We start from the raw sequence: 14,005 nt of genomic DNA, 5'->3' as shown, positions 1-14,005 counted from the left end.
TTGCACATTGTTTTACAATTTATTTTTTAAATGTAATTAAATTTTGAGCAACTTCAGCAGTTTTTTGGTGCCATTTAAATTGCTTGTATTCATACACATGCAATTGTGCAAATCTGTGCTTTTGAAACTAAGAATATTATATATTGAATATTTTGATTTGGAACTAAGAATATAGAAAAGGTAAATCTTTGTAACAGGCAAAGGGGGAACCATTAGCAGAATTAACTAATTACTTTTTTAACTCCCAGCTTTTTAGATCAAACATTTAAAAATTCTCAAAGTGTTTTTCATTTCAAAGTCATCTCCATTGAAGTTTCCTGTGAACATTTTGAACAATTTCAGCTTTTTTGTGCCTAGAACTGATGTTTGACGGTATTGAATTTCAAAGAAAAATATATGGAAAATAATATGATTGAGTGGTGGTTTGGCTGGTGTGAAACCAAACCCATTTATTACCATTTTCCATAAAACGAAAACCCTTCAAACCTACGCCGATGTGCATCGGTTCGACCCCAAAATAGCTCGTACCATCCTTGTATGGCTTGGCCGTTGGGGCGACGCAGTCGCAGGCGTCGCCCAAAATAAGACATGGAACTCTGGATAGTGGGAGGCGCCGCGACGCGTACCGACTCCGCGATTTCACAAAGGCGGCAAGCCGGACGCTCTCCTAAAATAGTACCCGAAACCAAAAATGCATGCCTCGCCCTGAATCCAATCTTCTTCCAATACCCATGTATCACTTTTTGCAAGTTTCTTTGGCACAGGATTGTCGCTGGTATTCTGGCACGAGGCTTAAAAATCCATAATTTTTCTTCAATGATCCATTGTTGGGTGGATTTGGTTACTAACTCCTAATTTGCGTTGTTTTAATCAGTCCGTTGTGAGAATAGCTCGTGATTACTGCATGTAAGTAACAAGTGTGGCGCTAAGAAATGCAATTTCATGGGACTTTTCAGCTGCTCTTTTTTGCATTTCACTTTTGATTAATTTTTAGTGGCTAAAATCTGAAAATTTGCCTGAACCTATGGAAATGCACATTTTACTAATATTGAAAAAAAAAATAAAAATTTGATTTGCTTTTTGCTTTCACTCATGCATTTCACGCAATGAGACATAAAAAATAGAAGCTTTTATCAAACTTCTGCTAGGATCAGTATAATTTAACCATAAAAGAAGCCACGGCAGAAACGAGGATTCAGTCCTAAAATAAATATTTGCTTAAATCAAACTTTTGAAGTAATCATTAAAATTCTATGAAAGATCGTACGATTCACTAGAAAAATGTTTCATCAATTGCGTCCAATATAAAAAAAACTGATGAGTTTAGTATTGGAATTGGTTTGGTAATTTTAAAGATCTTTACAATTTTTTTGTATTTCTTCTTCTAAACTGAAAATTTGTTCAAAAATTTGTTCCACAAATGCAAATATTTGCTCTTATGCTTTTCAACAGTGCCAGAAAATCAAAAATCAATTTATAATTAATATAAAACACAAAGTACAAAGATGTATTAAGTAAAATTATTTTGATTTTTCAACTATAAATAATCATGATTCATAAGCGACGTATGGCACTAAAAAAATTTGCACGTATGTTCCGCTGCAGTTCGACTTTAAACTAATTTTTGTATTTTATGAGAATGTAACTAAAATAGTTTTATAACATTTTTTGTTATTTTAAATAAAATTATAATGCTCTAATATACAAACATATTATTTCCGAAACGTATTTGATTATTATTGCCTATTCATTGCTGGTTTCCGTTTTAAGAAAGCAAGCTTCTGAGCAAATTTTTACATTTATTGATAGTATGCGTGAATTGATGAAAGTTAGAAATTGAGATAGATTAGAATAATTAAACTATCAACATCTTATATTATACAATAAGATTTACATGTTTTATTGTTTTTTGCTAATCATTAATATTTATTTATTTTTAACCAAAAAAAACATTTTTCCGTAATTGCTGCCAATATAAAAAAAATGAGTTTGATATCTGTTAACTAACTCGATAGAAGCTTCACTCAAGTAATATCTCAGGTTTGTTACTTTGCTTGCATATTACTAAGGTGTAGCTAAAAGTATAAAAGTTTAATTATAGAAAAATGTAACACTTCTCAATCATTACATTTAAAAACACTTTTTTCTCTCTCTTTACATATTAATTTAAGACTTGATTATCGATTAAACTGAAATGAATGAAAGTTGTCCTTATATTTTTCGGCAGTACTAAATTTATCAAGAATCAAATTATAATTAATTTAAAACACAGAGCACAGACTTGAAGTAAGTAAAATTATTTCGATTCCCTTACTATAAATACTTATAATTTGTAACCAACGTCTGGCACATTTTTATATTTTACGAGAATAAAGCTAAAACCGTTTTAAAACTTTTTCTGTTATTATAAATAAAATTATAATGCTGTAGTATACAAACATATTATTTTGGAAACATATTTGAGAACAATTTTTGAGCAAAAATGAATTTTAACATTTTTCAATAGTAGACGTGAATTGCTGAAAGTGATAAATTGTAATATATTTTTTTAATTATCCAGATTTTACAGTATTGTATTAACATTTTCAACCTTCGCTGTTTTCTGCTAATCATTAATATTGACCTGTTTTTATACGATTTTGAAGAATCAAGCAAAGTCCTGTAAACCTTGTTTTGTAACTTAATCTTTTTTTTATAAATTTGTGAATGTCGTTGTTTTTTCCGCTGATCATAAATATATTTGCTTTGTTTTAAAAAATTAACTAGTGGCATGTTTTTTTCATTTCTTCTGGGAGTTATTGTTAATTTCAATTTACACTTTATTAGTTCATCTAATTAAACATTTTGTTTAATCGTTATGTCGTGCTTATTCTCTGTAGCACTCCAATTGTTTATTCAGTCAAGTCACAATTATTCAAAGTAGTTTAACTTAAAAAAAACAGAAAATGTTCTTAGTAATTTCCAAACTGATTTTATTGATGGATTGACACTATTACTGCTACAAGAATTGCCTTAAAAATAACAATATTGTAGTTTTAACTAATAATTTATTTGATTTCAGTTATACTTTTGAACAATTCCTACATAAGCCGTATTTGGTGCACGTACTTGTACCTTGACTCTTAGGAAACTACGCACTGAACAACAAAATTTACTTTCCGTCACAAATAAATATATTGTTTAACATGGTGTGAATCAAATTATAACTTTGATTACGTTTTTCTTTTTATGCGTTATTTTCAACTTCTCATTAACGCAAACCACCACATAATAATTTTGTCAACTTGAGGGTTCGTGGGAACCATAATGAAATGATGTATAACTCTAAAATCAGAGAAAACGTTCCTACAATTAATCAAAATAAATCGAAACAAACGGCTAATGTAGGAATCCAAAATCCGAAAATTAGTTAGTTAGTGTCTAGGTTTTGATCGTACTTTTCGCCGTTTGTAGATGTCGATTGTCGATGTTCGATATCATTAAGAACCTGATAAGTTATAAGAAGTATATAAAAATAACCGGTAAAAACAATATTTGCCTGATTATACTAAGCTGAAATATAATCAACGCACAGAATAATAATAACATTATTATAATTCCCCATGTTGCGAGCAATTGTTTCCATAAACAACCTGTTTTGTTATTATTTCATCTCAGATGATTAATATAACATTAATGCTAATAAATAATGTGGACATGTTAATGCTCTTTACAGTCTTTGACGCTGCCTCCGTATTTCATGTCACTGCAATATTAATCACACATGTTTCAGTTTAAACTTCCAAAGTTTAAATAGAACATCAACCCTTCCCATTCTCAGGACCTCTGGCAAATCCTCATTTGTGTGAATATACTCGTTTCCATAAATACAGAAAGAACGCATAATTGATGTAGGTAACTAGCAAAAAACATTTTTAATTACTGTGGGGATCTTTCGTCATTCCCCGATTATTCAGTATAAAGTAAACCAGCGGAAACCTATGGGAAGAAAAATCCGAAGTGCTGACATTGATATACGAGTGGCTAGAGTAGCTTTTATATTATTTTTTGTATTTGTATTCTAACGGAAACAAGAAGCGCGTACAAAAAAAAAACGGCTAGTTGGAGTTAGTAAACTCATACATTTTCATGGAGACTCAACAGGCAGCCCTCCATAGGTCAAAGTAAAGCAAATTTTTAGAGGCTTTAAGTGTTGCTTGGTAAATAATTTACTTTCAAAAGAACCGTTAATATTTAATCTGTTTCCTTAAGCACTACGTTTTGATAACAGTTTGTTTTTCCCGTATTTTTCCTTGAAATATTTAAGATCCTTAATTGATGTAGCGAAGTAAAGGAGTTTGAGCCCAATAATTTATTCAATAAACTCATAAGTACATGAATGTAAGAATTATCGAAAATTAGCTGTGATTTCAGCGAAGTTTTACGGTACACCATATTTAGCTTTTATTAGTAAATTATTAATTGAAATTTAATATTGAATAAGCTTTAGCTATTTGGAATGTGTCGCAAATAATATAGTCCTTGAGTAGTATCTCAGGTAACAGGCTGGATTTAATATTTTGCGTCTTTTTAAAAATATACTTTGTTCCAATTTCCTATCGCCACGTTAAAACTGACCACGATAAAAATAGAAAATTGAACGGTTACAGAAAAATGAAGCAGATCAATAAAGAAAATAGCGTTGAAACTTGGCAAGGTTCACTGAAAGTGTATCCACATATTTTCAACTTACAAACTTCCAAAAAATTTTGGCAAAGCCCGGTTTATTTACCTATGATTCATTTTTATTATTCATACTTATTCAATGTTTACGTGCCTGATTAGGTGAGTGTAGCTATAATTGCCCAGTTGTAGTACGATCAGAAACACAATTGCATCATATAGGATTATATTTATCCCAAATCTAATGATTATTTTGGATTTTTTTAGCTTGACATTGCAAAGTGTTCAATGCATACAAGTAATTTTAGATCAAGCTTAACTAGTTCTAATAGTTAAGCCAATTAGATAATACTATTTTACAGATCGTTTAAAATTCACTAAACTTCTGCTCCTATAGGATGAGAACATTTACATGCATGCCAAGCATTTTTAGATCGAGATGCTAAAATTAGTCGGCCCCCACTGGGTCCTTGAACGATATTTTTATTACATTCGAAAAACAAAAAATCATCACGTATTAAGTAAAGCTGGAAAGGCTCCTTTAACGGGCATGCGAGCTCGTACTCATCTGGTTTACTGATTTTAAAAGTGCATCAAAGCATCATGAAATATTTTCAAAACTTATACACTTTTGCATTTAAGCCATAACTACTTCATTCAATCTGAATTAATGTGGATTTTGTTGTGTGTTTGGTTACGGCTGTGTGGAAACTCCTCCAAATGGAGTCAAAAATACTCTTGCTCCTTCAAATGGGTTCACAGCGTGGTACCAAATGGGCAAAATATATTAACTTTTGGAGGGACTTCAGTTTTCAGTTTTTTTTGTATAATCCTATGAGTGATTATAATCCTAGAGGAGAATATTATCAGAATTAAACCAACAAAATTCTATATACAGTTCTTTCATTTTTAACAGCAGTAATACAGGTTTGAAGAACTTTGTGTATAACGTATTTGTTTCCGAGGCTCATTTACGGTGCAGTACAATAAATAAATAATTGACGTTTTGGATAAAAATGCACTCCTAAAAATTTCTATGTTGTTTTGATAATAATTGAACAAAAATACATTTATCGAATTGCTGTTTGTTGTGAGTTGAAGTTACGTTAGAATGACAATAAAGTTTTTAATCTGGGATTCGATTATTCAACCAAAATTTCACAAGGCAATACATTATGTGCCGACTTAAAGCATCGTTTATTTTTAAGTTTGGTACAATACTTTATGGTAGAATTTATATAAAAAACTCACAGAATTTCACCCTTAACTGCTCATATTTGAGTCTGACAAAATTTTAAATTCATTTCTCTTTATAATTGTCCCAAAGGACTTTTTACCAAAACCACTCACTACACTTTCTATACAACGGTAAACTAAACTATGTTTTATTTTCCTTCATCACAAATTTTATGCATCTTCGAGCAACTGTAGCTACTTTCGTAAGTTACTGCTTTATCCACATTTCCATATATTGATAACATACAGCTATTTGCTCAGGAATGATGAATGGCAGTATTTGGGCGTTTGTTATGCAAACTAACAAGCAAAACTGGATTTCAATGCTTCATATAATATGAATGAAGTATATAAGAAGACTAAATATACGTTTTTATTGCTCGTATTTTTATCCAAAATGCTTGGTTGAAAGCTTTTTTGCCACATATCTGTAACTCCTTGTGTAGTATGAAGTGGGTTTTATGACCAGATTACATAAACCATTAACAGCCATAAAGTTAACAAGAACAACAACGCATTTTTAGTTTGCTGTCCTTGGGCTTAAATTTTATATAATTTAGAAATTTAACTCTTCCTTTATTCTTTTTATTTCCTAACATTTCGTATGTTTGACTATAGAATTCCTACACATGAAGCACATTATTTCGAACAACGTCTTCAACAGCTACTAGAGTATGGTTTATATTAACTTGACCTCATCAAGTGTCTTCCACATTATAAGCAGCATTTGACGTGAAGTAAAATCGTTAAAAACAGCTTTTTATTGGTTGAAAATTATTTTTTTCAGCTTGCTGATATGTAAGTCGAAAGCTGTTCGGTTCACATTTTTCAGGAGGAGTAGTCGAAGGTTCAGACATAAATTCCTCTGGTTGTAACAAACATCTGCCCTATTGTTTCACGCTTTTTTCTTATCTGACCAACTAGCATTTTTCTCTGGTTACTGCACCAAATGAACTGATTCCAGTTGCTATCAATTTTTGAAAATTGTGAAAAAAAAACAATTTGAATAAAATCTACTGACATACGTTCCTCTTATTCACCGACAATGTGATTTTTTCTGATATTAGATGTGCATTCAAAAAGTGCTTTCAACTGAATAATTTAAAAATGCGTTTCATATCCTTCTGTATTCGCAGGTTTCACCAACGACGAATACAAAATTCTTATCTTTTACAAGAAGAATACTTATGGTAAATATTGGGGTATATAGAAGAGGATGCTGTAAAATATCTCCGACTTTTTCATTTTTGTATTGAAAATACAAATTAGTTTGCATTTATATTCTACTGTAAAGTGGAGGATCGGAGCACGTAGCCGGAAAGTAAAAATAATCGGCTTAGTGGAATTGATAAAGGCACAATCGATACAAGTATAGAAGAAGCTGTTTAAAACATTGCTCTGCTCTTGAGCAATATCCTCTTTAAATACCGTTCATCCTTACAAATTAAACTCATAATTTTCATTAAAGCTGATGGCACTAATTGCATTTACTCCTCGAATTCGTGTAGTGGCAAGTAACAGACTTTCACGCAAATTATTTGAAACTTCCAACCACTTGTAGTAATACAACCGACTGTTCTATATATTACTAGGAGAAATTGTGGTAGAAAAATTACACGAGTAGCATTTTATACCAAAATAATGAAAATTATAAAATCGTAGTAAACCAATATAACAAAACTATTATTGTCTAATTAAAGGCATTTGTTGCAAAAAGTTTTTATCTAAAGTGTCTCTATAAACTAAAATGACCCTCATTAATAGAAATGTAAAACATCATTTAGGTCCATTCCAACTCTTCTACTTCAGAGGTGATTAACTTTACTTAACTGCTAGTAATTTTGTAAGTGAAAACTAGTTCAAGAAGTCTTAATTTACTGAAACTTTCGTCTTAACAAGCACACTAACAGGAATATTTTTGTGTGTTTATTTTAACTATTTTTACATCATCATTATAACTCCCGGCAAATCGGCTTTCTAATTATAAGTTAAATATTTGACTTGGCTCGTTTGGATGACTTCGACTTCTCGAGATCTCATAGAGTCGAAACACCTTGTTATTTCAACAATACCAATTTTGAAAAAACGACAAGTGCGAAGATCAACTTTCACCCCTGTAAAAGCAGAAAAGAAAAAATGCCAAATATCTAATTTAATTTAATAATGTTTCAGCCGCGTATATACGCCACCCATTTTTGGTAATATTAAACAATTTTCAGTTTAAGTTGATTCTATTACATCTTTTCTGCGGCCGTTAACATTTCGAAGGCATCCGCAAAATCTCCCCCGGTTCGCTTCAAAAGCCGCAAATTCGACTCTTTATTTTTCATTTTACCAGATATTTGCCCCTTATTTGCTTGTATTAAAAGTAATAAATTCATTATTCTGATTTTCTTGTTATTGTTCATCTACCTACTAAAACTAAAGTATACTATTTGATGTGTTTATTCACATTTTTCTAAGCAGCGTTTCTTCAGTTTTCAACAAAATTTTCCGTTGATCAAATTGTAATTAGTGTAACTATAAAACTGGATTTCGGTTGTTCCAGCTGCGAAATGAGCAGCTGCTAAATGTTTGAACTAAATCGAACACAAACTAATACCTGCATAGGATTACATATAGGCCAATTCGGTTCAATTGGTTACGAATTGCATTCAATTAAATAATGTTGTTATACGCTCAAAATAATTTAGCTCATGAATTCTGCCAAAAATAAATGCATTTCAAAATAATCAACAGTGTCAGTTTAATTCTAAACTAACTGCTACGTAAAAGCAGGTGAACGTTTTCGTTATTAATCTATTCTTCCATTAAAAATGTAATTCACAAACCTGCAAAATTATAACGTTAACAACCTGATCATGACATATACGTGTAGTTAAAAAATAGTAATCTATTCATTGAATTAGAGAGTTTTTTATTCGGTGTTACCTTTATCCTGGTCCCATGTTTCAACATTTTATTTTTCGTTTTATTGACAAAGAAAATGGAAATCAGGCCTTCCCGTAGGTGAAATGGCATAATAGTGTTACTTAATTATGAGGAGATCTGCAGCGAAATGAGATTGGTTCTTCAGGTAACTTTAGTTAGTGTTTTGGCACAAATTTGTGCAATTTACTCAATGGTTTCTGAGATTCGCAGCAAAGCCAACATAAACACAAATCGTCTAATTTTTGATCCCTGTCATTTCTTTTTTCATTGAAACAAATTCTACAAATCGCGAAAAAATTGTTCATCTTAATCGAATTCGATCATTGAGTAGGAAAAATGTAATAAAAAAGTTTCGTGTGTGTTCTGTGTTGTTTCGATTACGATTTCAATATTCTGATTTCAAGCTTATCGAAAACAAGAGAAAATGTTGTAAAAAATGTTCCACATATTTTAAAACCTTCTTTTTCATTCAAATTTAATTAAAAATTAGTTTTAAACAGTACGCTTTTCCTGAATTAAAACCATATTTTCATATAAATCTCTCGCATTTAGAGTCACATTGAACAGAAATGTTGTGTGAAATATTGTAACATGGACTTCATATAATCACTTAATTTATCGCACGAACATGGGAACATTACAACTTCTTATTTAGAACTGCATATTTCTGAACTGTAAACTTAAATATCATTAGTCAAAAATTATATTAATGTATTATTATATCTGTTACAAAACCTTGTTACAAAGAATGAAAATATTTGTTTTCTGGAAAAATGTATTTTTGAGAGTTTGTGATCACAAAGATGATGGAGAAAAGGTTTAACGATAATATTGGAAATCACAGTCTGCGTGTTTTCTTAGGGTAACGTTTCAGCTATATTGCAGCCATCATCAAGACTTTTGAGTTGAGTCCTTATCACACATGAAATAAAATTAATTTGCAACCCGTGAACTTTAGAGGTTTTCATTATTTAATGTAGATGGTTTACGTATGGTCTATACTTTGCTCTTATTATTTACGCCAGGTAAATGTGGATGAAACTTTATTGTTCCACCTGAACTTTCCCATTGCAAAAGAAAGCTGAACCGGACAGAGCGATATAATAGTGGATGTTCTGTTTGGGCGTTTTAAAAGGCTTGTAAGTGGTGTTAGGTAACTGCGATAAAAGCTTACTAATAGTTTTGGAAACGATACTTTTCCAGAGCAAACACACTAATCGATCGGGTCTAGCCTAGATAATTCTGGATATCTGATTCAATCAGTATTGAAATCGATAAGGAGTAAAAGAGCCATTAATTCTCTCTCATTTTCTCTTTAAAAGTAAAGCAACATTTCATAATTATTTTTATAGAACTCATTTCCAGGATCAGAAAAAAATGACATTTTACAAGAGAGTCCAAAAAGGAAAAAACTCGACTTTTTGGAGAAATTGGAATTGAAGGATTTGGTCCTATTTAATTTTCTACAACCCAGACGTTTTTTCCTCAATTTCAAAATATAAAAACCGCTAAATCAGATTGATTCCATTAAGTGCAATTTATTTATTTTATTCTATTTAGTCAATATTGGTTCGTATCAGGTCAATGTGGCGAAAACATCACGTAAGTTGTGTTCTACTTTTTAACATAACATGCGTGTAATTAGTGCTATTGTTTTGTATAAATATCTAACGCTTATCGTAATTTGTTTGTAATCACACCCTTGAGAGTTTAACTTTCAGTTTTATTCCATATTTATACGATATTTTAACCGAAGTCTCTTTGCGCTATTTCTACGAATTAATCATAAAATCATAGAAAAATGATTCAGCTTTTTGGGCATATTTTGCATAGATTTTGCAAATATTTGATATACAAAGTGTCGTGAAATCTCCACACTGAACCATCTTTTCCATATAATAGATGTTAGTTCTAACAAGTGTCATAAACCTGAAAACAAGCCATTGTCAAAAACTCTTGAAACCAGTAGGGGGATGTCCACAAAAGCGAGCCTTCTTATAAGGGAATTTTGGGGGACTTTCGCATGCTTTTGCGCTAAAACATCCTTGTTTTTAAACATAAAACTGCAACCTGAAACTTCTTGATCTCTTTTTATGGGGACATCTTCAAACTAAGTTTTAAGAAGGTTATTTAAAAATCGAAGAACATAACCACCCAGAGGACAGGACAAGAGGACATAAATAAGATAACACCGGAAATGCTGAATCATGAAAAGAACGAAATAAACCACTGACTGGGATGATGCTAGCAAGTGAGTGAATTGTACAGATTTTAAGCAATTGTTACGTTGAAAATAAATTAAACTATGCATTTGCGTTTTAATTTTATCTAGCCCTTAACTTTACTGAAAACTAACATTTGAGAAGATCGATGGATTTTTTCCACTGGGTTTTCAAGGCGAGGTCATAAGCCATAGGGTAGCATTTGAAAAGAAGATGTTGAAGAGGGTTTCAAGTACCTCAAAATAGCTATAGTTATGAAAAGGTTTTCAGGAAAAATATTTACCTCCCCGTTAACGCTATTTATTGCAGTTCAAGTCAACACCTTCCACTTTCTATTAGCCACATTCTACACACCAAACCGATGATAATTTCTTCATATAAACAAGTTTTTTATTATACTTTTATCCAACAGTCGAAAAACGTTTTGCTTTTTGATGTTAAGTTTCAAAAATCAAACCTTAGAATATATTCTGGAGTTGATCACGAAGAACCGAAGACTGAACACCGAAGAACACGAAATTTTCAAAAAGGAGCGAATGTTTTATTTGTTGAGAGTCTGCAACTAGAAAATAAATTCGAGTTTTCGATCTAATTTTTCGTATTCAAAAACCTTCAGCCCCCAAAAAGTCTACCAACTACTATTTAAATTGGTCAATTATTTTTGTAAAACTGTAAAACTTGCGGTTTTATAACAATATGCAAGTGATGTCCTCCTACAGTCTGTATTAAGAGAAGCAGAAAAAAAAATGGATTATTGTGATACATATTTTCATTCGCTCGTTTTTTTTATTTCTGGGGCCATTTAAGAAATACGGTTTATTCAACAGAAGTGAATACAATCGAATAAGTTTAGGAAAGAATATTTAATATTTCTAACGAAATAAGAACTTCATTGCAAACTTTACGGTCTGTAAATTTTAATTTCATTAAAAGACTGCTGCTAAGTTAACATTAGAATGGTTATTTAAATTTAATTTTGCTTGTTTATATCGTTGTGCATATTGTTACCATGTTTTTATTTAAGTAACATTTATTCAAACTTAATAATTGTAATCTGAACCGAAATACACACTTTAGAAAAATAATTTAAGTTGTTAGTAATCAACTAATAATGAGCACCAAAATTCTTATATGAAAACGTTATTAGATTTAAAAAAATAACTTAATTACTTACAGATTTTGAGAACGGCAACGAAAATGATTTTATTTTTTGCGGGTAAACTAGTGGTCTTAGGAAAAAACAATAAGAGATAAAAAATTGGTAAATAGCTTGTAGTAATTAACAAGATTATGTCGAGAAAAGTTTAAGTGCACATAAAAAAGTTCTGAACCAAACAAAAGTAGGGGTTCTACATTTCTACCCTGTATAAAAGCAAACTCAACCACGAAACACTATCATAAAATGGCACTCAATTAGCTTATTATGTATACTAAATTTGAAGTTTCTATGTTTAACCGTGTTAAAGGAAAACAACAAAAACTAATATTTTCCGCCAGTTTGGAAATCAAATAACTCAGCAACGAAACATCAAATTAAAAAGATCATCAGAAAGACCCCCTTCTTAAATGACTAGAAGAACACGCTGTTAGAATATTTTAACATATTTACGGAACACTCTGTATACCCACGCAAGTCTGTATAGTAAGTAGTAGTAGTAAGAAAAATAAATTAATCAACTCATCTTCCTTAAGGAAACCTTAAATTGTGCACTCTTGCTATAGGGAAATTTATTTTCCACAATTAAGAGCAAAATCTTAGTGGATACAATTAAAAAAGCATTTTAGACTGCGGGAAAACTGACTTTGGGTCTTAGGAATCATTAGTGAATGCTGCATTGTTTCCAAACTATAAAGCTTCCAATCAAATTTGAAGAGGTTCCTGATCAGCATAAAGAACTGGGAAACATTGAATAACTTCTGGTAGTAATTGAAGGGGATTTCCATTATGTTTCTGAATTCTATTAAGGCTCTGATTTCTTCAATAGCTAGTGAAATAAAGCTCAAACTTACTCGTATAGGAAAAAGTGAGTCCATCTGACCATCGAAAATCGCTTTCGTGTGTTTTATCAGAGGCACCAATCCAGTAAGCGTTGCTATCGCGGTATCTGGGGCTGAAAAAAAATCATGGTTTAAACAAATACGAAAAACTGGTTTTAGTGTGTTTAGTGTATCTGCCATCAAGGCTAATGAGGGTATTAAAATAACATTAGTACAAATATTCCTATATTCCTTTAAAGCCAACACGAATTCATATTGCATTCCTTCTAATTAGATAATTTGACTGGCTGTTCAACGATTAGAAACTTAATTATTAATTAAGACAGACTTAGCTCACAATAAAGATAAATTTAAAAAAGGAAATTTGAGTTAAGTTTTTTTACATTATTACATTCTAAAATTTCATTATTACATTAAAAAAAGTTAATTTTTTAATTAACACTTTTTTCGGTACGAAATCGAATATAGCCGTAAAAATCTTGACGGAAATTAATTTAATTTTATACACTTCAAGAACTTCAATTCGAACCTACGTATTTCCCTCGTTTTTATTAAGTTAGTTTTAGGCATTCAACATCTTGAAGTAAAAAATGTATTGACCAAACCATAAAAAATAGTCTAGTTAATAGTGACATTACAAAAAAATTATATATTTCAGGGAAAAAAAAATAATTTGCATTCTTCCCGTAAATTTGGATTCTTACAGATATATTTCGTTTGTCAAAGAAGTATATCGTATGTACGTACATCTTTAGGGCCTACCCAGTGTCCAAACATTTCATATACGCAATGCACGTTTACTGGAGGGGCAATCAATCCTTTGGAAAATGGAAAGAATCCTCGTATTTTTTGAAATATCTTTCTTTTGTTCCCAAAAAGATTTTTCTATTGGATTATATATTTTGGTGTTGCAGAAAAAGTGTTCTTGCCATTTACTATTTAACTTCTCCCTTAGT

The 14,005-nt window shown here is 31.0% G+C and overlaps 1 protein-coding gene and 1 long non-coding RNA gene across 2 annotated transcripts in view; one reads left to right on the top strand and one right to left on the bottom strand.

Annotated features, from left to right (window-relative positions):
* LOC109534447 overlaps window positions 1-14,005 on the bottom strand; it is a gene marked incomplete at its 5' end in the record, with an annotated part of 125,017 nt that overhangs the window by 56,326 nt on the left and 54,686 nt on the right. Inside the window, 1 exon segment of the mRNA XM_048668962.1 lies at window positions 13,062-13,162. Within this exon segment, the coding sequence (XP_048524919.1) occupies window positions 13,062-13,162 (101 nt within the window).
* On the top strand, window positions 346-11,137 carry LOC109534459. Its single transcript, XR_007282105.1, has 2 exons — window positions 346-906; window positions 10,195-11,137. It is a non-coding gene; the product is annotated as an uncharacterized LOC109534459 (long non-coding RNA).

This window comes from Dendroctonus ponderosae, unplaced genomic scaffold, assembly GCF_020466585.1.
Source record: "Dendroctonus ponderosae isolate FM_Combo_2020 unplaced genomic scaffold, Dpon_F_20191213v2 Dpon_F_20191213_8, whole genome shotgun sequence".
Classification (NCBI taxonomy): domain Eukaryota; kingdom Metazoa; phylum Arthropoda; class Insecta; order Coleoptera; family Curculionidae; genus Dendroctonus; species Dendroctonus ponderosae.
The sequence above is the reverse complement of the archived record's forward strand: the minus strand, read 5'-3'. Positions and strand labels throughout refer to the sequence as shown.